Genomic DNA, 25739 nt, shown 5'->3' on the forward strand with positions numbered 1-25739 from the left:
TTATCCCACTGTCCTTACTGGGGAAGGTTGGAGCTCACGGTCTAGGAAAGAAAGGTTTTTCTTTCAGGTGAGCCTTCCTGATTCTAATAGAAAGTTCTGATCTCAGGTGGCCTCAGCCTACACTGGCTTGAAGCAGGGTTTCAGTTCCTGGCCAGAGACTGAGGCCGGGTCTCGGCGGTGAGAGCACCGAATCCAGCCGCTAGACCAGTGGTCTGAAACAAGACCCTAGCCCTTCAACTCTGCAGAAAAGAATTCCCACAAAGACAGCAAGGAGTGTAACGAGTGAAGTGTTTATTAGGAGTAGAAGAACACAGTACGTGTGGGTAGACACATGGGCAAATTCACTGAGCCGCGCCCTGGTGATAGTTTGAATCACTTTTATGAGACATTTCTTACAGATTTCCTTTGGCCAATCATTTCAATCTTTCTGGTGCTGGGGGTGTATTTAGTATATCTCAGGAGGCTCCCATGTCTATGCACATATCTCAGCCAAGATGGATTTCACCCAAGAGGCCCATGGATAGTTGGCATCACTCCACTTTTGACCTCTTAAGGAAATTTCTAGTCGGAAGGGTTTCCTTGACTTTGAGAATGAGAAATGTGTAGTCTCTTATCTCTTATCCAGGCAGGGCTCAGCCTCCTCTCTTGATTGTACTGCTACTGATGTTTTAGAGTTTCTGTCCACAGGAAATGAACTCCAGTTGCTTCCTCTGGTGGTGGTGGTGGGGTGGGGGCATGCTCCATCTACCTCCTGCCTCTGTTCTACCCTCCGGAGTTAGCCTGGAAGCAGCTGGTTTTAGGGATCTCTGTTCCTAACTATGAGATTACCAGGGATAAGATATGCGAGACCCACTTCTGCCCCGTTTCATGCATTTAGTCCACCCTTTATCAGAACACATTTCTTTTCATCACCCAGTGTCCCGAGTGGTACTTGATGGCCGCAGACCTGTGCTCAGTGACCATGAGCCTGAAGCCCTGAATCTGCCAATGATGGGACAGGAGGGTGGGGAAGAGAGCCCGATTTCTTGGAAAAGTCCTAGGTCCTTGCTCCGCATTCCAGCCTCCCATGTTATCTCCAGAATTCTCACAAACAAAGGAGGGGAGAAGCCACTAGTTCAAACAGGTCTGGGGGGAACATAGGAGCCTCTCCACCCTTCTGTAAAGATCGCTCATCAGAGGCCATGGAGCAGCAGTGTCCCCACCCAGTCGGAAGCAGCTGGGACAGTCTGTTCCACAACAGGGCTGCCAAGGCCTCTCTCAGCACAATCACAGACTCTCCATTGAGTCACTCTTGCTCTTTCTTTTGCTTTGGATTCCTGAACCTGTGCTCTCCATCCAGAAATGTAATTACACAACCATTCACCCCAACCCAAGCACATCCCTTGGGCATTTCCCAATAGACACAAAGATCCATTAGCCCATAGTGAATTCTGACCTTCTCTGACCAGTGACACACCCCTTCTCCTTACATTCCATGGAGAGAAAATGCCATACATGTTCATCACATTTCTCTCCATGGAACACAGAAGAGTTGCTTCTGCATGGTCTGGCACTTGGCATTTTCATTCTTGATTCCCGAGAGAAAGCAAGATCCAGTTTCCTGGACCCTCTTTTGGAGATGGGGACTCAGTCCCTCCAGCCCATCCCATTCCCAAGCTTTTAATTAGAATAGTCTCCCCCAGGAGACCTGATCTTTGCTGTGCTGCATCCTGACACTGGGCTTCCCTGGTGGCTTAGGCAGTAAAGAGTCCACCTGCAATGCAGGAGTCCCAGGTGTGATCCCTGGGTCAGGAAGAGCCCCTGGAGAAGAGAATGGCTACCCACTTCAGTGTTCTTGCCTGGAGAATCCCATGGACAGGGGAGCCTGGTGGGCTGCAGACAACAAAGTCCCGGAGTCGGACATGACTGAGCAACTAAGCCCACAGCAGAAACATATCCTGACACCAGCAGGGAAGCAGGTATCCAGGCATGGACCAGGGTCTGTGAGAAGTCAAGGCCAAAGCCTAAAGGGTCAAGTCATGGGCAGATTTGTGACAGGAAACTCTTACCCGCTTCCCGTTCCTCAAACAAAGCCCATCGTCTGGTGATCTTATGCTGCCAGCTGCTTTTTCCATTATAGTATAATAGAAGGCAATCTGGCAAATTAATTCTGATTCAGGCATTCTTTCCTTCCATCAATCTTTCAGCTAATACTGAGTGCCCAGTGTGAATGTAAGTACTTTATTTGTCCTTGAAGCACTTGCTAAAAATATCTTACAGTTTTTATTCTATTTGTTCATTATAGTACATGAAATGAAACATACAGAAAGTTTAAAAGAGTTCTTGAACTTAGTAAGCAGTCAATAAATGTTGGCTGTTGTTTATTCATTGGTTTTAAAATATTTATTGAGTACCTGTCATGTGCCAGGCACTGTTCTAGGGCTGAAGGAACAAAGAAAACAGAATATGTCAAGTTTCCGACCATGTGCACTTTGCTTTCTGTGGGGGAGACAGATAATAAACACTTTTCTTGTTTCTGATGGCTTATCTCAGTTAACCCCTGAACACTCCTGAAAGTGGAATCTCGATTTTCATTTATAGATTTGGAAACCAGGGCTCACTTGGACTGGACTTGTCTGAGCGTGCGTACGTGTGTGTGCTCAGTGGTGTCCAACTCTGTGACCCGATGGGCTGCAGTCCACCAGCTTCCTCTGTCCATGGGATTTCCCAGGCAAGAATACTGGAGTCGGTTGCCATTTCTTCCTCCAAGGGATCTTCCCAACCCCAGGGATCGAACCCTCATTTCCTGCATTGGTAGGCAGATTCCTTACCACTGCACTGCCTGGGAAACTGGACTTGTCCAAGACCACTTAGCTATTAACAGCAGAGCAGGACTTTGCATATGTTCAGTTCCCTAACGCAGGTAAGACAGACAAGTGGGAAGAATGACATGTATTTCATAGCAGCCCAGCAGCCCAACTTCTCTGGTGGCTCAGACGGTAAAGCATCTGCCTACAATGCGGGAGACCCGGGTTCAATCCCTGGGTTGGGAAGATCCTCTGGAGAGGAAATGGCAATCCACTCCAGTACTCTTGCCTGGAAAATCCCATGGACGGAGGAGCGTGGTAGGCTACAGTCCTGTCCGCAGGGTCGAAAAGAGTCGCACACGACTGAGTGACTTCACTTTCACTTTCTTTCAGCAACTTGAGCTGGGCTTTGAATGATGGGCAGGATTGGATTAAGTGAGTGCAAAGAGAGGGGCTTTGGGGGTTGAGAGAAGGCTGTCAAAGATCCAGTGGTAGGAATAAGACCTTTGGGGGAGATAGTTCTCATTGGCTGAAACAGAAGGTTTATCTTGGTCTTTGCCTGGGAAGCTTCTGACTTTTCAGCAAGCAGACAAAATCATTTCAGTTTAATGATTACATGTATTTGCCACTTGAAAATGGTATTTGCATTTTAAATAAGCAAGGGTCAATATTTAACTCAAAGGAATGAACACCTGGAGGTGGAACATCAGGCACCAGAGATGGGCTAATGAGGAAGGTTGTATTTTATCTTTTTTCTTTTTCTTTTTGTACTTCTCAAAGCCCAGCATTCCACAGGCTGGCTCTAATTGGCTGTGTTCTACATTTTTCCAGCCAACCAGGCATGGGCTAACTGCTTCCTACATCCACCAGCTATGGGAAAACAACCAAAGAAAATAAACAGAGGAAGAGCCTGGGGCACTGGCCACTCCAGAAGAAATCCCAGGGCTCCAGGACAAATGGAGCAAAGACAAACATTTGGCTTTTCAGGCTCAGATGGTTTTTATCAGACAGTCCCGCCCCAGCCAGGAAGCCCGATGGACACTTCCACCCTGGGGATTAGGCCCCCGCACTGATAAGCCTGCTGTCGCGTTTCCAGCCCAGGGAAAGGCAGCTTACCCCCTACCCTGGGAGATAGGTTTCTCGTGTGAAAAGCGCTGTTGCTTTGGTTTTCAGGCTTTTGACTCGAGGCTGGAATCCCTTGCCTTCCCACACCCCCAGGCAGATTGGAAATGGGTGTGGGGTTCCTCTGGGAAATCCCCTGGAAGGGTCATTCATTTATTTGCACTAAGGAAGCCATCCTGAAAATGCATTCCCGCACTAGCCTCTGCTCAGCCCTCCCTCCAGAGAGAAGCAGGGTGCAGAACAAGGATGGAAGATTCTTGCCTGAAATGGGAGGGGCATGTTTCAATGCCCCTCACCTACTGCGTGGCTTCTGCGGGATGCTCTCACATCTGGTTTAACCTACTCAGAAGTACACAAAATTACATACTCTAGGGGGCGATGTGGAGTAATGAACTGAGGACACAGCTCACCATAAGACTGGAGAAAAAAAAGATTATATTTTCAAACCAAAAAATTTAAAGTCACTAAACTGAGAGTCTTCAAATGGATCTAGAACTTATTTACAAAACAGAAACAGACTCACAGACTTGGAGAACGAGCTTATGGTTGCCCAGAGTGAGATGAGGGGGGAGTGGAAGGATGGAGAGAAGGGATAGTTAGGGAGTTTGGGATAGGCATGTACACACTGCTATATTTAAAATAGATAACCAACAAGGACCTACTGGAACACATGGAACTCTGCTCAATGTCATGTGGCAGCCTGGATGGGAGGGGAACTTGGAGGGGAATGGATCCATGTTTATGTATGGCTGAGTCCCTTCGTTGTTCACCTGAAAACTATCACAACATTGTTAATTGTCTACACCCCAATACAACATAAAAATTTTTTTAATGTATGTAAATTAGGCATGATGTGGTAAAAAGAGCCTTTAAAGCAGACAAGAGTGGATTCAAATTCACTTACTAGCTGTGCAGCTTGGACTAGTTACTATATCTCCCTGAGTCTTGGTTTCCCCATCTATAAAGTGGGACCTGAAGCACACATCTCAGAAAATGGTTGTTGTAAGGATTAAATGCATGAATAAACAAATCTCCTAGTACTATGCCTGGTACATAGCAGGTACCCTGATAAATGTTGCTTCCCCTTCCTGCTGGTAGTCCCCTGTTCATCCCTGAATATTCTCATCTGGAGAACAGGTACAAGTGAGCCCGAGAGACTCAGGTCCTCTCCCTTGAGAATGAAGGACTGTTTGGGGAGATGGTCAGGATTTCGAACTCTGAACTCAGAATGATTCCACAGAGGGTCTTACCAGTTAAACTTGCCTGGGCAAGTCAATGTAAATTGGATTCTGCTGCTAAAGGAAGTCAAGCCCTCTGTTTAAAATGCTCGAATGGTTTCTCTTTGCATTTGGAATGAAATCCCATCTTTATCATGATCTGGTTCTTCTGTACTTCCCCTACCTCTCTGTGCTCCAGTTACACTTGATTTCCTTGTTTGAATAGTTTTTCCCACCTCAGGGCCTTTGCACTAGCTGTGGCCTCACTGGGAATGTTCTTTTCCCAGGTATTCCTGTGCCTGGCTCCTTCTTGCCATTTAGGTTTGGGCTTCAAGGTCATTTTGTTTTCAAGGTCATTCAACATTGTACTTAGCTCCACCTGGTGTTTTCTTATTTACATATGTATTTGTTTATGATCTCTCCTGACTGTAGGTGAGTTCTGTGGGCACACTAAACTTGTCCATCTTATTGGGCAACACCAGGACAGTGCCCGGTTCACCATATACACTCAATATAAGTTTTTTGAATGAACAAATGTAAGAGTACCTGGAAACAGCTTGGTTGAAGGAGTTCAGCTTCCACAATGGGATGTGGCCCAAATTTATGTCAGTTACCCAGAAGACAATTAACCACTACAAGATTTTAAGAGTAGCACCACTTAATAGTAACCTACCTTATCTTTCAGAGCAATACTGTTGAAATCATTCATCATTTGCTTAATGTCTCCCACTAGATAGTGATTGAGCCAAGAGAGGAAGCCATATCTGTCATGCTCAGCCCTGGGGTGCTGGGAAGCTCCCAACTAAGACCACAGGGCATCTTCCCGGCCAGGTATCCATGGAACCCAGTAGGGCAGGTCTGGAAATTCTGCCTCTTGAGGGAAGATGGTAATTATGCATTCCTTCCGAGAGATCTGCTGCCCAGTTGCCCTGAGTGTTCTCCCTCCCAAGGCCAAGCTGCTTCCTGCCCCAACACGTGTCATATCCTTTTTTCAGATTCCCCACATGGGGGTGGAGCAGAGTCTGCCCCCTCCCACTTCCTCTCCCCAGCCCTACCCCTGCGGCCCCCAAGGAGCCTTTGCCCCGGAAGACAAAAAGACATGATCAAAGCTGAGCCTGTGAGCAGGAAGTTGAAGCAGGATGAATGGCACAGACCCCCCACCTCTGAGACAGGACACAGGCCAGAGCTACCCTGAGAGACCACTGTCTCCTGCGGGCAGGGGAGAAGACTATACCCCAATTCTGCTCACCACAGTGTGGCAGAATGATGTCACAGCAGTCTCCGTCAGGAGAGGGACTTGTCAATCAGAATGCCTCTGCCCACCCACCTCCCCTCCCCCAGGCAAGACCAAGACCAGCAGAGACGGCTTCGTGAAGACACAGGAGGTGTTGGGCCACTCGAGCTGGAATAGAAGCTCCATCCCCGGGCTCCGTGGGCAGGGAGAGCTTGAGAAACTCTCTATTTCCTAGGGTCAGATGTCTGCCCTCATCTCTAAGGCATGGGGTGGGGGGATGGCCTCATTTTTGCTGGAGTTCCCAGAGTGCACATCCCACAGGTATCTCATTTTGACTTCATCTTACACCAAGCCAGGGTATTAGCAGCTTAGACAGTTGCCTATATTGTTTTGTAAATTTGTGTTTATTTATTTAGTTTTGGTTGCACTGGGTCTTCATTGCTGCTCAAGGGCTTTCTCTAGTTGTGGGGAGCAGGGGCTACTCTTGGTCCAGGTGCATGGGGCTCCTCATTGCAGTGGCTTCTCTTGTTGGGGAGCACCAGCTGTAGGGCAAGTGGGATTCAGTAGCTGCAGCAGGCGGGCTTCAGTAGTTGTGGTACGCGGGCTTAGCTGCCCTGAGGCAGGCGGAATCCTCCTGGACCAGGGATCAAACCCGTGTCCCCTACATTGGCAGGTGGCTTCCCACCCACTGTGCTGTGCTGAGTCACTCAGTTGTGTCCAACTCTTTGTGACCCCATGGACTGTAGCCAAGCTCCTCTGTCCACGGGCTTTCCCAGGCAAGAATACTGGAGTGGGTTGCCATTTTCTTTTCCTGACTCAGGAATCAAACCCACGTCTCCTGCATTGCAGGCAGATTCTTTACCAGCTGAGCTACCAGGGAAGCCCTCGCATCCACTGCACCACCAGGGAAGTCCCTGTCTATATTGTTAAAAGCGACAATAATCCCAAAGTGGGTGTACCTCAGAAGGATTAGGGAGCTTCGTAAAGACAGAGGCTCTGGTTGATTGTAGACACATTATATCAAAATCCCTGGGCCTGTTATTCTTTGTAAAGTTCCCCCAGGTGATTCCACTGACCAATCAGATGAAGTTTGGGAACGTTCAGGAGTAAAATTATCCATGCTTTTCACGGAGACCTGAAAGTCTCTCTAGAGTCACTTCCTGGAGCCTCTTAAGAGTTCCCATTAGGTACACTGGGGCTGCCTTCCATATCCTAAAGTGGGAGAATATATCAGCTAACTAGCTCCTAGAGAGGACTCTGCAGGAATCCTCTTCCTCAACAGTATATATTGAGCATGTATGATCCTCTTCACCCAGGAACATGGCAATGAATGAAACACAAAATTTCCTACCCTCATGAAAGTTACCCTCATAGAGGAGAGAGAAAGAGGCAAAAGTAAGGTTAAACAAAGAAAATATACAAGGTGTTAGATAGAGACACATGCAATGGGGAAATGAAGAAGAGTTAGGACGTGGGGACTGAGAGGGTATGGGGAGGGTGAGGGTCTATATGCAGAGGGTTGGAGGTTGAAATAGTGTGGCCAGTGGAAGTCACTGTGAGAAGGTGGTATTTAAGTGAAGGGTTTTGAGCCAAGGAACTGCATAATTTGACTGATATTTCACATTATTGGTCTGGCTGTTGGGAATAGACTGGAAAAAGGCAAGAGAAAAACAGATCACAGCAATCCAAATGGGAGCTGATGGAGACAGACAATTTCTGTGGCTGCAAACTTGGTGGCTTAAAACTACACACATTTATTTTCTTTCATTTCTGGAAGCCAGAAGTCTGAAATGGGTTTCACTGCGCCAAAACTAAGTCATAGTCGAGGGCCGTAGTCCCTCCTCAGGCCCTCAGGGAGAATCTGTTTCCTTTCCTTTTCCTACTTGAGCTGCACTTGTTGCATGCCATGGCCCCTTCTTCTATCTTCAAGGCTAACAGTGTAGCATCTTCTCTGCTCCACCTTCATATCATCTTCTGTCTCTTGAGTTAAATCTCCCTCTCCTCCTTCTTGTAAGGACCCTTGTTATTACATAAGGGCCCACCTCGATCATCCAGGACAATTTCAAGACCCTTAGTTTAATCACATCTTGTAACATTCAGAGATTCCAGGGATTAGGACCTGGGTGTTTGGGGGGCCCATTGTTTAACCCACCAGAAGAGGCTTGGACCGGGGTAGAAGTGATGGAAATGATGAGGAATGAGCAGGTTCTTGGATTTCTTTTGAAGACTAAGTCAACTGAATTGCTTTATGGACTAAATGTGGGATGTGAGAGAAAGAGAGGAATCAAGGGTAACACCAAGGCTTTGGCATGAGCAATTGTAGAAAGAGAGTTTCCATTCACTGAAATGAGAAAGGAATAGAATCTTGGTGTGCATGGGATAGCAGTGGAGGGGACTGACTGATATCAGAGAATTCAGGGGCTTATGTAATATTACTCCTGAGACACCTCATCCAAGTGGGTGTGTTGAAGAGCCACTGGATATATGAGTCTGAAGTTCAGGAGAGAAGTCTATCCTGGAGATATAAATTTGAGAGTCTTCTGTATGTCTTTTAAACTTTGAAATGGAATTAAATCATTAAAAGTGCAAGTGTAGATAGAAAAGAGGTCCAAAGACTGAGCCTGGGGGACTCCAGTCGTTCGAGATCGGGGCGACAAGAAGGAACAGCACAGGTACTTCCCTGGTGGTCCAGCAGTTAAGACTCCACACTTCCAGTGCCCAGGGTGCAGGTCTCATCCCTGGTTGGGGAACTGAGATCGCACATGATGAGCAGCTGGAAGAAAAAAAAAGAACAGCACAGGGAGAAACTCCAAAAGAGCAACCAGTAAGGTAGAAGGACACAGGAGAGGGTGGATCCCAGAGGCCACATGAAGACAGGAGACAGGGGTAGGGGTGAGGGTGGGGGTGGGCAGGGCAGCTAAGCCTCTGGAGGGAGATGGGTACCCATGGGATGAAGGCAACCTCACCAGCTCTAGCACCCGGCACCTCCTGTCACCCCGAAACACACACCCACATAACACCTTCCAGCATGAAAATCAAGCCCATGACCTTGGGTCTGGCCAACGGAGCAGAAAAGGTCTGCAGTCTGGTCCAGATGTCTGCTGAGATGCTCATGGGATGTGGTAAAGCTGTGTGTCTTGTCTGGTAGACCCGTCTCCTCCACCACATCTGTTCCCAGGGGGCACATCTGTCACCTGTTTCTGGAAAAGGAATCCATCTCAATCAGTGAGGCCTGCATCTGCTTGCCACCCACTGAGCAGCCTGCATGGTTATTGATTAGGTGCTCAGGTCATCAATTTCTGAGTAGAAAGCAGCAGCTGCACTCATGTCACCCAGAGGGCCTCCCTGTGAGGCCTGACTGGCATTCTGAGCCATTGTTTTCATGCTTTAAACTAGAAGGCTTACTATTTTTTTAGTTTTTTAAAATTTCTATTTATTTATCTTAGGCTGTGGTGAGTCTTCATTGCTGTGTGCAGGCTCTTCTCTAGTCACAACAAGCTGGGGGCTGCTCTCTAGTTGCGGTATGGGGGTTTCTCATTGTGGTGGCTTCTCATTGCAGAACACAGGCTCTAGGGCATGCAGGCTTCAGTAGTTGTGGCGCTTGGGCTTAGCTGCTCCTCGGCATGTGGGATCTTCCCACACCAGGGACTGAACTGGTGTCCCCTGCATTGGCAGGCGGATTCTTGACCACTGGACCACCAGGGAAATTCCTGGAATGCTCACTTTAAATAGACCCACTATTTTGTATATCACGCATGAAACATCCATCAGATTCTCAGAATCAAAGTGAATTCAGATCCTGTGTTATACAATCGGCACCAAATATCTCAAAACACCTGCATAGCAAGGCAGTTGAGGAATCTCCACATATACCAGCCGGATGGATGGATTCTCTTCTCTAACTTTTCCCTCTCCTCCCCTTCTCTTTCCATCCCTTCTCTTTTCTCTCTCATTCTCTACTGTAATAATTTCCCTGGAGTTTTAATTCAGTACTTAGATCACTGGTTCTTAAACTTGGTTACATATTAAAATCTAGGGAGTAAAAAAAAAAAATACTAATGCCTGGGCCCCATTCCCAGAGATTCTGATTTAATTGATCTGGGTATGAGCTGGGCTTTGAGGTTTTTTTTAAGCTCCTCATGTGATTCTGATGTCTGGCCAAATTTATGAGCCAGTGTCTTCGATTACCTTCTAAGTAGTGGTGCAATATTCTAAATGCTATGGCAGGAGGTGCGAGATCCACCTCCACTCCCTGCCCTGCCTCTCCCTAACATTCCTGGTTCATAGGACAAAGACTTGGGGCTAGTTTACCTGATCTGACTACCACCAATAGAGGCAGCATATTGTGTAATATTCTGTATCTTCCAAATGTCATGATCCAATGGGGGCTCAGACATGGTACATCCACAACTTCCCTCCTGGGGCACCAGTCAATCTTTAATTGCAGCTCTAGCTCCAGTTGTAAGCAATGGGAGAAGTAGGGTGAAGGTGGCTGCAAATAGCCAAGGGCACACACGTGCATAACCAGTGAATCAGGCTTAGAAGGGGAATTCTGCTGATACAGAAATCCTCTAAAAAACCTCAACAACAAAGTTCTGTAAAGCAATTATCCTTCAATTAAAAAATAAATGAATTTTTTTAAAAAAGAAGTCCTCTATAGAGAAGAAGTAGCCATAGTGCTCTATAATGTCTGTTTTTGTGGCACTTGGCTGGAGAATTATGAGGAAAAACCTGGTTTCTTTGCCCCAAAGCAGGTCTTGCCCAATAAGCTGCATGCTTAGAAGAAACCTGCCTCTCCCCACTTCTCCCTCCATCTGGGATCCTTAATTGGCAAGATCTAAACAGTAATATGCCCAGACTAGATCCAAGTCTATTAAATGCTACAATTTGCAGGCTCTTTGAAAATAAGAATTGGCACGACTTTCCAGAAAGCAGCTTGGTAATACGTCTCAAGAGCTTGAAATATGTCCAGTTCATATCCTTTCATCCAATTATTCTACTTCCTATCCTAAGGAAATAATCAGAAATATGGTAAAAGATTTATGTATACAGATCTTCAACAAAGCACTATTATAACTGCAAAAATCAGAAGTGACTCTATATTTCCCATAATACAAATTTGGCTTACTATGTCATGGTATATCACAGTATAGTCAGGCAATGAAATACACAAACTGGAGAAAACACACTTTCAAATATTTTTAATTGTATGAGAGAATTCTCACAATATAATGCTAAATGAAAAATATATATAGGTATTTAATAAAATGATTAATTTTGCAGTTCAATCCAATTGTAGACATACACCCATAGCGGAGAAAACCCTGGATAGAAATACTAAGATGTTAATTTAACAATGGTTAACTGGATTGTGTGGTTGTGATTGATTTCTTTTTTTTTTTTTTCTTTTTCTCACTTTCCCAAGCTTCTATTGTACCTATAATGGGGGGGGGGGGCGGTTAACTTTTAAATGAAAAGGTGTCATTTCTCATGATGGCAGCAGGCTTCTATCAGGCTGATTTCAGAAGTGACCCCATAGTAATCCTCCCCTATCACCGTGTGTGCACACACTGGGACTTTCCAAGCCCTTCCCCCTGTCACCACCCTGAGTCCCACAGAAGTTTTGATATAGGTGAGCTCAAAGGGTGTTCCAGCCCCTCTCAGTAAACCAACCAGGGGCTTGGGTCTGGTTGCTGAGCAATGGGATTTGTGTCACCCAAGAGGATACTTACCATGTTTCATGCTGCCCTTCAACATTATGAGCTCAACGGGAGCCTCAGGAATTGAAGAGATCTTGCCCAGACATGCAGAAGCACATTATTAATTCAGTCTACAGGTATTTATTAAAGTGTGCCAGGTGAAGTTCCCACTCATTCCACGAACACAGTTACAGGTTGTTACTTGAAGGAGCTGACTGATGGGGCTGAGAAGGCAAGTTTGGGACTAAAGCTTAGGGTTCCAACAGGAGGTAGCTCCACCTTGCTAGCTAGTTGCTTGGTAGGGGTTTGGAGTCAAGGTCTCACCAAAGGCTACTTCCTCTCTCTCTCTCCCCTTCTTCGGTTTCTTCAGATGGAGGTGATCGTTGGGGACTTTGGGATCGTGGTGGTTCCCCGAGACGCAGCCGACACAGACCGAATCATGAACCACTCCTCAATACTCCGCAAATACAAAGTGAGTCCTCCAGCTCCCTGCTGGTGTAGTAATGTGATGTGGCCCTTCTCTGAGAAGCCTGGGGGCTGGAGGCATGAGGACACAAAAGGAGTTTAGCGTGAGGGACTGGCAACCTACTCTCTCTGCTCTGTCCATAGAACAACATCATGGTGGTGAAGGATGACATCAACCATCCCATGTCTGTCGTCAGCTCAACCAAGAGCAGGTACGTTTGACAAACGACCAGAGAGACCTTGGTCAAACTGGCTAATAAGTTCCCATACAGCTCTCCTTAGTCCAGGCTGACTATTAGGTTGGCAAACACCGGCTGCCCCAATATGCAGCCTTCTTTTTAGACCTCATTTAATATTTGTCACTAGTCCTTGATTTTTAAAAGGGGTACAGGCTGTTAGTTAGTTTTAGGTGACTTGAGGGGGGAAGAGGTTGTTTTTAGTTTGAGATGAGGAAGTCTCCTGGAGGAGGAAATGGCAACCTGCTCTAGTATTCTTGCCTCGAGAATTCCATGGACAGAGGAGCCTGACAGGCCACAGCCCATGGGGTCGCAAAGAGTCAGACATGACTGAGCAACTAACACTTCCACTTCCACTTTGAGGTACCCACAGAATTAGTAAGGGTTTAGGTTAACTGCCGTAACAAAAAACACTAAATAGAATTTTAAATGAGAAATGTTATTCAGTGTCAAAACAAATTGAATCTCTGTTCTCTTCAACATGAAGCCTCCCTCTCTGAGTCCATGGCTGCTGCAATGACTTCTCAGCCAGTGGGGAAGGGCAAAGAGCTTTGCCTTTAGAAGACGACCCAAAGTTTCACGCATCACTTCCTTTTCATCCCACTGGCTCAGCATCAGTCACATGGCCATGCCTAGCCTCCAGACAGGCTGGGAGTAGAATTTGAGGCTTGGCAGCCATATGTCCAAAAATTTGGGTGGTTCTATTACTAAGCAGAAGAAAGACAGACTGGATACTAGGGGCCAGTTAACAGTTTCCTCAAGTGGAAATATCCAGTGGAAGGATAAGACATATGGAATACAGAGGTCTAGAAGTATAATAAAACTGAAAGCCATGATATATGGAATACAGAGGTCTGGAAGTATAATAAAACTGAAAGCCATGAGCACCTAAGTGTAAATTAAAGTTTAAGGGTGTGTCAGTAAGGGAAAGTCAGTAAGAAGCGAAGAAGGCTATGGGAACATTTAAAACATATGAACATTTAAAGGAAGGCTGAGGGGTAAATTAGAAGTTTGGGATTAATATATTATACTACTATATATGGTAGTGTGTATATATATTAATGTATATACACACTACTATATATAAAATAGATAACCAACAGAGACCTACAGTATAGCACAGGGAACTCTACTCAATATTTTGTAAGAGCCTACAAAGGAAAAAGAATGTATAGATATATATATATTCTTGCCTGGAAAATTCCAAGGACAGAGTAGCCTGGCAGGTTACAGTCCATGGCGTCACAAAGAGTCAGACATGACTGCGTGACTAACACACACATGCATGACTGAATCACTTTACTGTATACCTGAAGCTAACACAACATTGTGAATCAACTATACTCCAATTTAAAAAGTAACACAAAAAAATAGAAGAGGACCAAGGAGCAGAGACCACAAGCATTGGTGGCCCTGGAACAAAGGCAACAGAGGGTACAGAGAGAGAGAACACTGTCGTTTGTCATCTGTGTCGTATGTTTCCAAAAAATCAAGTGAGCCCAGGATTTTAAAAGGCCCACTGGACTTCTTCCCTGGAAGGTGATTATGCAGATCCTTGAAACAGTAGCATCAACTATGAGGTGAGAGCAGAAACCCAATGACAATGGCCAATGAGGGAAAAGGGGGAAGATTTTGGTTCCAACCATGGCTGTATAATAAAATTACTGTGAAAACTTACACGGCAACACAAATTTCAGTGTCCCATTCACTCCCGCTGAATCAGAATTTCTGGGGGTTGGGTCTCTGGGGAGCTGCTTTCTGGGTGATCCTTGTGAAGTTGGGATTGGCATTTGGAAACCACAGCTGTAGACCACTTTTTCAAGAAGCCTCCCCATAAACTGTGTGGGGAGGCACTTGGGGATCTAGTTTGCTGGAAGGTCAGGACACTGTGTGCATTGGAAAGGCCCTGAGCCAGCCTCTGGGGAGATCTCAGAGCCCAAGGCACAGATACCTTTTAAAATCTAGGTGTCCAGAAGAGTGTTTGAATTCTTACAAATGGTTCCTTGGGGCCTGACATTCCCAAGACCACCATGTGCATAGAGAATGGGAAGCAGCCAGGCCAAGACTGGAGCAAAACTGTGCTGAAACTGAAGTGTATGATGAGAGCCCTTCTGTACATGGTGGGGCCTCCCCTCTCCAGGGCTTGTGAGAAGAGCCTCATGAAGAAGGGCTGCTTCTCCCCTCAGGGCTTCCTTAGGAAGAAAAAGAAGGAATCAATCATGATATTCCTTTTCTTGAGACCTTGATGTAGAGAAACACAAAGAAATGACATAAGAATAGCTAACACCTTGAAATGCCTACTGTGTGCTTGGGCTTTTCTAAGTGCCACCTGTATGACATGTAATCATTTTGATAAGTGAACTCAGGTCCAGTATTACTACCCCTGTTTACAGAGGAAGAAATGAAAGAATGGATGGGTTTAAACAACTTGCCAGAGGTTCTTCAGTTAGGAAGTGGCAGAGTCAGGATGCAGGAGGAATTAGAGGGGAAGAGGGGTTTTTTTTTTTTTTTTCTGATAGGAACGCCATGCACTTATCCTAAGCAAAGACGGGTAATGGGTGTCGGGGAAACCCTTTCCTCAAAAGGGAATGGGCTGGCCAGCCCTCTGGCCTCGCTTTCGGGAAAGCGTGCCCTCTGATTACCGTCTCTTCTCACCCAGGCTGGCTCTGCAGCACGGGGACGGCCACGTCGTGGATTACCTGTCCCAGCCGGTCATCGACTACATTCTCAAGAGCCAGCTGTACATCAACGCCTCGGGCTAGCGGCCACGGGGCGCTGTGCTCCACTCTCCCCTGGTCCTCCGCCAACACACCGGCCCCCTGCCGCCTCTGTCCATCCCGTTTCTCTCCAGCCTCCGTTTTTCCGTCTCCTCATCTTGACTGTTTTCCCCACCTGCTGACTCAACCCCCCACAGTGTGGGGGAACCTGCAGAGAACACCACAGCGTACCCCTCCTCCGCAGCCATCTTGGACAAACTCTCCTCTCGTTTCCGGGTTGGGGGTGGGTGACGGGGTCGGGGTGGGGGAAGTGCGGTCCTTGGAGATGTGCGGGTGCCCGTCTCCCAGCATGCTCTGGGGAGGCGGCTCTGGCCCTCGCCTTCCCAGCATGCCCTTTACCACAAAGGGCTATCTTCTTCCTTTCTTTCTTTCTTATCTTTCGTTCCGTTGTTTCGTTTGTCGGTTGTTGTTGTTGTTCACTCCTCATAGAACTTGGATCAAATCCGTGTCCGCGGTTCTTTATGTCTGTCGCCTTGTTGCGTTTCTGCGGCATTCCTTCCCTTTTGACAGGATACCGCAGCCGAGCCTCAGCTCTCAGAAAGTTGCGTGAGGGCTACGCCGGCTGAACCAGGCCGAGACAACCCCCACCCACCTACCAGCTTTCTCCCCGCCTCCGCCCTACACACACACAGCAGTCTGGGGTCAAGACTGAGACTTTCATGTTCTGAAACCTGGGACGCAAGTCTGGGAGTAGTAGGGTTCTCAGAAGGATTTGAGTCCATTTCCTTAGTTTCCGAAGACCACTCCTTTTTGATGCTCTGGGCTTAACGATCACCTAGAGCCGGTTCCTTCTCATTTCTTGGTGGCATCTGTTCAGTTACTTATTTGAGTTGTGATTGATGGCAGGGCGTGGGTTGTTTCCTGCCGGCTTGGACCTTACCAAGGGACCTTCAGATCACCATCATAGCCCTTGGAGGCCAGACTTAGTCGCATTCCTACATCTGAAAAGAATCTCGTATGCAAGGCCGAGTCCTAAAAATGCAGTCATTTCTGAAATAAAACACGCTAAGAGTTCACTCAAGTTAGAGATCTTTGCTAATTGGAATTATTTATTGCCTGTTTGGCTGGGAAATGACTCTGTCATAATGTAAATCCAGGATGACCTAGGAGAAAGTGATTCCCATTTCCTAATGGGAACTAGTGATTCTCACCCACTCTAGTTTGGTAACAGAGATGGTGCCTGAGGTCAGTTCCTTCTTGAGAAGCAGAGCCTCAGCCTGCTTTGTGGGTTTAGGGTTACGACTCATGCTGAACCCAAAAGCCACAATCGTAGCCTGAGGAAGTCTTCCTGGCAGGACCACAGATTCTCAGAACAGACATCTGGAGGGATTGTCAAGAGCCACTAAACTCTTTCACCCCTTTTGTCTCCAGTTTCCCACCTGCCTCTGGCGCTCTGGAAACAGTTTTGACAGACTGTGTTCTAGTTGTACAGATCTCATCCAGGTCCTGCCTGGAGAACCAGAAGGAAATTACTCTCTTCTGCTCTGTGTCTCTCATCCAGTCTCTTGGCTCTTGGGCTTTTGATTCTTTGAGAAATGGTCCCCAAACTGTAGGATAATTTTGTTGATATCTAGTACCAGCCCTGGCCCGGGAGGTATTGGGTGGGAGGTATTGGTTGATGCCAGGAACATCTGTAGCATCCTTCAGTAGCCTCCAGGAAAATAAATTTAACAGAAGAGTAGCATGGTTGCAGGGGGAGGGCTTATCCTCTTGGATTATGGAAATAATCTCCAAAGGACAAAAGATACTGTCTTGGCTCTCGGTGTTCAGCTAAGAATCATGAAATCTGAGAAGATCTTTAGGGATTAATTGAGCCAAAGTTTCTTTTAAAAGATGAGGAAGCAGAGATCCACTGGATTAAATGACTGGTCCAAGGTCACACAGCATGTGTAAAGCCTGACAAAAGGCTAATGTTTCCCTGACCATTAGGTCATCACACCACATGATATCTGCTCCTTTGGTTCCCCATGATACCAGATAAGATGCAGCTTTCAGTCTTTACCAGGCATTTCTCTTAACTTACATCTGTCCCAGGTGCTCCCGTATACAGCCTTGTGTGTGCTAGTCCTGGGGGGAGGATGTGATGGTGAAGAAGGCTGTAGCTAGGTTTCTGTTAGGAATGAACTGCTAGAAATGGCAATGGCTTAGAAGACATCTGAATCCAAGAAAGGATTGCTTTGTGGGAGGCAAAGACCCAGAAAGTGCTCAAGATTGCACTAGTGCTGGGGAGAGAAGGACAGAAGTACCTTTGTCTAGGCAAGGCAGTCGGAAGCCAGGAAATGATACAAAGGAAATCAGGGAGCTGGATTCCCTGCGGAAGCACACATCTTCAAGGATATGAAGTTTATGGACAGAGTTTATTCTGAAGATCCACGTGAACAGATCCGATAACGACCAGCTGTCTTTTATTTCTTTAGTCCACTCTCTCTGCTGGACTTTGTGGTCAAGCCCCATTTAGTTCATGACCCATGAGAAGAAACAGGGCTGACTGCCGCATTCAGTGTGGGGGCGGAGAACACATTTGTAGGGAGAGTGAGATGAGCTGAAGAAAGTAAGAGGGATATAAGTAGATTTCTAGGAATGAAATGAGAAAGAGTCCGTCTTAGTGAATTGATCGCAAGGATCATGATAAAATAACTTTCCTTTAATACAAGGAAAAGTGACTCCCCTTTTGGATAGAAGCGTCCATTTCCTGCCCTGCCCCCTTCTTCACTTGCTACAGGGAGGTCAGGTCCCCTCTTTCAATCCAGGGCAGGACACGTGACTGTGACCCAGCCAAGGCCAATACCAGAGAGATGACTCAGAGTTGCAAGTGGTGCCCCCAGGTGCCCGCAGGATGACCTCCAGGTCCTGACTTCCAGCCTGAGGTCCTGCTCCTTCCTACAATGGCTGACCCAAAGGTTCAGAGATCATGAGAAAGGCATGGGCTAGAATGACTGTGTCAAGAAGGGGTCTGAAGCCTCATTTCCTGCCTAAATTTCCCTAAAAATGTCTCTCCCGCTTGCATGAAAGTGGCTGATGTGTAAGAACAGGCATAAGGGAAACCCTTTGTGTCACTGACATCCTCAAGGAATGGCCCTGTGGGGGGGGGGGGTGGTGTCTGTGCTGCTAGCGGGTACCTCATTCACCACCTCCCTTCTCCCACCCAGGCAGCCTTTGGGGCCTTCTTGCTTTCATTTTCCTTGAATGTACATGGGAACAGGGGAGGAAAGTCTCTTCCTGAAGTGCCTGAAACCCAGAACTGGAGCTTCTAGAGAAGCTGTTCTTCCTGTCCCGGCTTGGCCAACCTTTCTCCCACATTCCCTAGTCTCCTGCTCCAGCTTCTCAGAAAGAACAAAAGAACATGGTCTTCTAATTAAATTGAAAGTGAGACTCTATAATCAAACTACAGCAAGAGGCAGAGAATTACAGGGAGAAATGACTTGTATTTTACTAGCCTAAATCTACTCCCCCAAACAGACAGACAGACACACACACACTCTCTCTCTCTCCCTTACTCTTTCTCTCTCTCTCGGATTAAGAGAGAGAAGCATGTTATTATATTTTATTCATCAAAAGAGTAATTCAGAAATAAGTCAGTATGTGAAAAGCTCAGGATCTTTTCCAATGTGAAGGTGGGCAGGTAAGAGGGGAAGGATGGGTCCAGGGATAGATTTTGTAGTTCATCCAATTCAGACACCTTAGGAATAGCATCATGGTAAAGGTGATGAACGTGTTCTGTCCATTTCGTTTGGTTTGCACCTTCCTATAGCTGCCCAGTAAATGCGATTTTTCATGTGGTTTCTTTGTTGAGTATGTTTGGAATGTTCTATTAGCCTGTAACAGTCAGTTAGGAATGAATTACTCTCTTTCCCTCCTCCTTCAGTCTAGGTCTGGGGCCCAAACCTCAGCTTGATCCTAGCAGTCTCAAAGATTGGCATGGGAAGGGGAAAGCTTTTTTGAATCACTTTTTTGGTCACTGAATCTGCCATTTTAAGAATAAGATTTGCTTTATGGAAATCAACACATTAATAAATACTACATTGAAGTTGCAACACCACATCTCACAGTGCAATATTTTGAGTAAAATTTTGTTGCTAGAATAGTCACAGACAAAAGTTTTATCAGCAAAATGGTTCGACTACGTTAATAAATAAGATGATACTACTAGAGCCTTGTGTCTTGGTCTAGAATCTTCTCTGTGAGTTGTAGCATTAATCACTTTTTCTTCACAGTCTTACTTGACAGGAGCCAACAGTTGTTAAGAATGCTCTTAGAGCAGGAGATTTTCTGCTTGGTTTAGCTAATGCCGCATGTGTAATATGAAAGTATACACAACCACTCCCATAAGAAGGGAAGAATAATTAGCAAATTTGTTCAATTGTGCCTAAGTTTTAACTCTTTTTTTTTTTTAATGAAATCTTCAGTTCTACCTAACCTGCACAGTCTGGTATTGGTTAGCTTTGGATCCTTGAAGAAGTTAGTTCTTTGTGAATTAAAAATGTATTTGTGAAAATTAAAAACTTGAAAAACTTGCTTCTTGACATAAAGGATATTAAGTAAGACAGAAATTGTTAAACTCATGATTGGTTTTGTTTGGCCAAGTGAACAAGCTAAAAATGAATAAGTTAATTGTTCAACCCTGCTGTGACTATTCGATCTTATTTAATTTTTAACTGTGACAAACGTTATGTATGGGTTTAGGTCTGAATGGTGATTCAGAAGGTAGAATAACAATTCTCCACGCTGCCAGCTCACTTAAGGTTTAGCTACTGGTTTGTCAGATTAGGGGTGTGTGTGTGTGTGTGTGTGTGTGTGTGTTTATCATTTTGGTTCTTGGTCTCTTTTTTTGTTTAAGACTGAGATTAGTCAGCTATGTGGGTTTGGTGACATATCATTATGGTACTTGATATGACTTATAAATTGATGGTTTGTATTTATATTTGCTGCTTTAGTCACAAATTGAAACACTTTTTTCCCCTCTGTCCTGAGAGTATATAATGATGAGCTCTCATTTAATATTGGGTATAAACATTGGTTTATTTTGCTTACTTATACTAACTTACAAAATATATATTGTATCTGTAAGTTAACAGACATATACATAACGCATTTTTTCCCTTATGACCCGTAAGTAAACTTCAGATCTTGGAATTTCCTAGAAAGTTCCATGTAGCCCATGGTATAAAGAAAGCAGAGGAAAAAGAGTCTAACCTCTGCTTTCCAGGTTGGAAAACAGCCACAGCAAGAATTTACAACATTACCATGACCATGCAAAACATTAAAAAAAAAAAGATAAACACATTCCCAGTCCTTGAAACTTGTTCCAAACATTGGACATTACCAAGTATCCATCTTACATTTTGTCCAACCTGCCAAACGTACTGAAAAAAAGCCCACATCCTGGGATAAGATCAGAAGTACATTGACTAAGAAGTTACAGTCCACGTGCATTTCATTTCTACCCACTTCTCCAGACAGAAATCCCCATGAGTCAAAATAGATGAAAATATGTGTGATAGCTTACCAGTGGCACAATTAGTTAGATAACTCTCAGAAGCACAAAAGAGTTTCTACTACAAATCACAAATACTGATAAGAAAGAGGAAGGAAAGTGCCCTTAACTTGGCAGGGTCAGATCAAGACTGATATCAGAGTCTAAGTCCTGGGGAGGCTATTTCTAAGTCACAAGCTCCTTTTTCATCTTAGGGACAATCTACCACAACCTCAGAAATGAGGGAATCATTTCTGTCCAAATAGAGCCACAGAGTCACTTTTCTGTTTCCCATCTCTACATAGGGATCATCTCCCATGTGTCAGGGAAGACAATCTTATGACTCTCTGAACAGTCAATCCCATGAAGGAATCCTTTTATGATTGCAGGCACCCTTGGATCCCCCACCAAGTTCCCTGGAATATGTATACTTGACAGAAACAGATAGCCAATCACTAAGATGCATTCTCCCCTTTCATGGTAGAGAACTGTCAGAGAATTGGCTTCTTGCCAAGGAACTCTATTTCCCAGACACCTTATAAGTTAGAGGTGGTCATAATTGTACCGGGTTCTGGACCATGGAATGTGATAGAAAGTGATGTTCAGCCTTCACCAGGCCTGCCCCACAAAAACTTCCATGGATCTCCTTCTTCCATGCCTTTTTTCCTCTCCATCCACTGGAAGGGAGATGCTGACTAGCGCAATCTTAAAAGTCATGTTATAAATGGAAGGGCCTCTGAAATGAATATGTGGAGGGCTTCTCTGCCAACTTTCTCTCCATCCAGTATATGATGAGAACAAGGAAAAAGTCAATCATGAGTGAATTATGCATATTTTTAGGTTTGTGTGATATTGTAGTTAATCTAGTCAAATTTGTAAGATATGTGATTGAGTATGCCAAGACAGGATTAAAAATGCACTTTCAGAGAAGGCGAAGCATAGTGATCAGATCTATCAGAATTTGGGGGGTCAGTGTAGGCAGAAGCAAAATTCTGTCCTCAGTCACTTGGATAGATGGCCAATTCAGAATCTCCATTTATTAAATTTTAGTTGATTAAAAAGCATGACAATGTACCACAAATGATTGATTTTTGCCTTTATTTTTTTATAGCTCATGAAAAAAAAAAGCCAAAACATTAATTATCACCCTCACCCTGCTCAGGTTGTTCCAGAAATAAATCCTTCTTTATGCTTAGGAGACAGAACCAATTAAATCTCATAAAGTGCTTGCCTGGTTAGAAAGGGCAAACAAGGTGCTCAGAAAAAGGAATTAAAGATGTTAATTCTGGGGGCTCACATCTCTTTCTGAAGCATTTTTTGTTTCCACTGCCTTAGTACCTACACCTTAAGCTTAGAGTTTAACAAATTAGAAACTGACCACAGGCATCTACAAATTGTTCTTTATTTAAAAAAAAAACAAACAGGTCCATGAAAAGCCAAGGAAATACAGAGGTGAGGCAGTACCAAAGTCTACTGAGCCGAGGCTAGAAGGGCCTCTGATTTTTCCAGAAATTCCCACTGGTGTTATGACTCAACAATCTGTTGCAATCAGTTGTGGAAAGGGGCAGAGCAACAGCTGAAATGCAAGAAAGGGTGCACAATCCAGAGTCATTTCAGCTATTTACCAAAATCCAAGTGACCCACGGGAATGTCTTGCAACATATGTTCCGTTAAAAAATGAGGTTGAAAACCAAGGGGTTATTGCAATGACTTGTGAGGAACAGGATTTGTAAGTTTAAATTTTTTTTTTAAGGTTTGTCTTCCTTACTATTCAATCAACTCTATGAGGACAGAGACTATGTCACCACTGTACCCCACCCAGCCCCTGGCACACAATTGGTACTCAATAAATATATGTTGTAAGGATGGATGGATGGATGGATGGATGGAAGGATGGATGCTACCCAGTTCAAGTATGAGTAGGAACATTGTTATCGAAAGAAGAGTAAGAACAAAACCCATAGGGGCATATAATTTTTAGTGTTTGAAAATGGCATTGAATTAGGACTAATACATCTTCTTAGATAACTGCACCTCTTTCAGAGCCCAAGCTACATTTTTCTATCACTTTGAAACTCGAAAGTAAATACTTTCCCAATGTTTGCTTCGCTGGTAAGAAATGCTTTAATAAAAACATTGTCTCTAAGTTGCCTGGCATCATCAGGGGAAAGGTGGGCACTTCCAGGCCCAGAAGAACTCAAAGGTAGCAGGATACCAATGCTCCAAATATGCCAGGCTTACAGTTCATCACTTCCTCCAGCTTGAAAGTGGAGTACATGTCATGGATCGTCAGTAAGTGGGAAGAACTCTGATCAACAAGAACACATTGAACACTATGAGGCAACAGTATTTTACTGACCACAGCATGACTTCAATTCACTCTCTGTTCTGACATTAGGAAGAATTTTATGCGTGGGCAAAGTCAAAAAAAATTTCCTTTGGTCACATTTACTCAAAGAATAAGCCGCCTACGACATGGCAACACTTGTTCATACGCCAGGAGTTGGTTTATGACTATCTGCCTGTGCGGTTTGTCCTTCCATCCGGTCTACCCTTTGGGTGTCCAGGCCCTTGATGAGTCGCATACTCAATGCTATTTGCCTCGTTGCCCCGCATCAGGAAGCAAAGAGCATCACACTGGTAAAATAAGACATTGATCTTGGCCAAGGTCTTGGGGTGGGGCCAGGTTCAGTTGAGCTGAGAATGCCCATCGACACGTTCAAATGTCCCCATCCCACCCCACCCGCGTGAGATGGCTTCTGAGCCTGAGGTCTCCATCCTAAGAACCCCAGTTGGGAAATCTCGAAGGCAGCTTCAGTGTTGCTCAAGAGCCTGGGTATTATAGCAGCCTGGGGGCAGGTTGTCCCGAATGTTCTCCAGGTTCTTCACATCAGCCAGAATGCCATCTATGCTTGTCTCCAGCGAGCGGAGGTGGCCCCTCTGCCAACGCACTCTCTCCTCCAGCTCTGACATCAGCGGCCGCAGCTGGCTGTTGATCTGGGTCTTGGCTCGAAAAAGCTTCTGCTCCAGTAAGATCAGCCCCTCTTCATCCACATTGCCAGGCTGGTCTATTTTTAGAGGACAAGAAAGGAGTTAACAGAGGAAAATGCTGTGGTTAGATCCCCTTGAATGCATGCAGGCCCTTCCGTAACTTTAATTTCTGTTTTCACCTGCTCATAGCCAATAGTATGCCATTCTTTTAAAAAGGCTTATTTTAAATTAGAAATAATCTAGAAAAAATTTTGAGAGCACAAGCCTTGTTACTAGATTTTGAAAAGCCCAGTTTAAGCATCTGGGCTCTTTAGTTAAGCAAGATGAAGCTTGGACTATGGTTTTCATGATAGAGTCAACAGCTTCTGCTCTGAAAAGATGAAGGCTGAAGGTCACAGGGCCTGAATACTGTCCAAGGTGTCTGCCCAACACAGCTCATCCCTAGGATCAGAACCAACTCCAAATTCTGCTCTCTGAATCACCCTTAGGAAATTTCTTGTTGTTTTCTATTAGAAGACCTTTAGAAACTGGCTGGGTGTCAGGGCTTAGGGAGGCCAAGGTAGGCTTTGCTATTTAAGGGATGCATTCCAGCTGTATGAAATGATGGAAGACTTCATTCTGGCCTGGAACAGTGGGGATCTGGCTAGACATTAGTTTATTTCCAATATGAAATGTGGTCACATTTGTTCAGGTATGCTTTACTCATAAATGATCTGACACGTCAGCATTAAGGGCACCTGGCAAGACCCGTTTGGTCTGAATAGGTTTGAGTGGACAATTCAAGGTCAGATCCATTTGACTGCAGAAGTTTTATCCCAGCTAAAGAAATTAAGCTGTAATTTTTCCTGGACTCAAGAGACCAGACAGAGTAGAAACAGCATAACAACTCAAATGTTGATCCAGTAGATCAGTCCCTCCCCTGGGGACAGGGGAGGATTCTAGAATTCAGGTTTCTAAGACATGCAGGAGAAGTGAAGCAGGCTTGCAGACAAAATGTCCATGGGGAGGCAGCATGAGCTTCTTGCAAACGGCAGGAGCATCAGACACGGAGACCTCAGGTGGAATCCTGGCTCCCCCATTTACTATGTGATCTGTGGAGCAGTATTAAACTCCCTGACCTTCTGTTCACTATTCTGTGAAATAAAATAATAAAATCCTCATTTGTTGTTTAGTTGTTAAGTCATGTCCGACTTGTGCAACCTCATGGACTATGTAGCTCCTCCGTCCACGGAGTTTCCCAGGCAGGAATACTGGAGTGGGTTGCCATTTCCTTCTCCAGGCAATCTTCCCTCATCTCCTGCTTGGCAGGCAGATTCTTTACCACTGAGCCACCAGGTAAGCCCTAAAACCCACCTCATAGAACCTTTACAAATGTTATACAACCATTCACCACAAAAAAATCTGGCATAGAGCCTGGCACACAGAAAATGCTTGACAGTTCTCACCCAGCCTCTCCCATGCTCTCATTTCCTCTAAAGGCCCTGTTAGTTTTATTGCCTTTTTCAGAACACTAAGCAAAGCTGCTAAACTCTCAGCTGGGGATTTTTTTTTTTTTTTTTACCTTAAGAGGGTATTTTATTCTTTGGGACTCATTGGATCACAAAGCAGACCCATCAAGGAAACAACGCAGACAATACTGGTCTCTCAGGGTGATGATGACACTCCACAGAAAAACCAGATTTGAAAGTGGCTCTCCTAATTATGGCTGGAATCCCTGACTGAAGCCCTAGTTCCATATG

General features: G+C 45.2%; 2 protein-coding genes across 7 annotated transcripts in view; one reads left to right on the plus strand and one right to left on the minus strand.

Annotated features, from left to right (window-relative positions):
* The window catches only part of NMNAT2 (nicotinamide nucleotide adenylyltransferase 2), a 207342-nt gene extending 187772 nt beyond the window's left edge, over positions 1 to 19570 (plus strand). For all 6 annotated transcript variants that reach the window (XM_070473961.1, XM_070473962.1, XM_070473960.1 and 3 more), the window contains 3 exons: positions 12429 to 12530; positions 12668 to 12735; positions 15419 to 19570. In XM_070473961.1, the coding sequence (XP_070330062.1) occupies positions 12429 to 12530; positions 12668 to 12735; positions 15419 to 15521 (273 nt within the window). In that variant the 3' untranslated portion in view covers positions 15522 to 19570. The remainder of the gene's footprint in view (positions 1 to 12428; positions 12531 to 12667; positions 12736 to 15418) is intronic.
* A 2520-nt stretch (positions 19571 to 22090) lies between these two features.
* LAMC2 (laminin subunit gamma 2) overlaps positions 22091 to 25739 on the minus strand; it is a 77425-nt gene continuing 73776 nt past the window's right edge. Inside the window, exon 24 of the mRNA XM_020898471.2 lies at positions 22091 to 24077. Coding sequence (XP_020754130.2) covers positions 23824 to 24077 — 254 coding nt within the window. The 3' untranslated portion in view covers positions 22091 to 23823. The remainder of the gene's footprint in view (positions 24078 to 25739) is intronic.

The sequence above is a fragment of the Odocoileus virginianus genome, chromosome 11, assembly GCF_023699985.2.
Source record: "Odocoileus virginianus isolate 20LAN1187 ecotype Illinois chromosome 11, Ovbor_1.2, whole genome shotgun sequence".
Taxonomy (NCBI): Eukaryota; Metazoa; Chordata; class Mammalia; order Artiodactyla; family Cervidae; genus Odocoileus; species Odocoileus virginianus.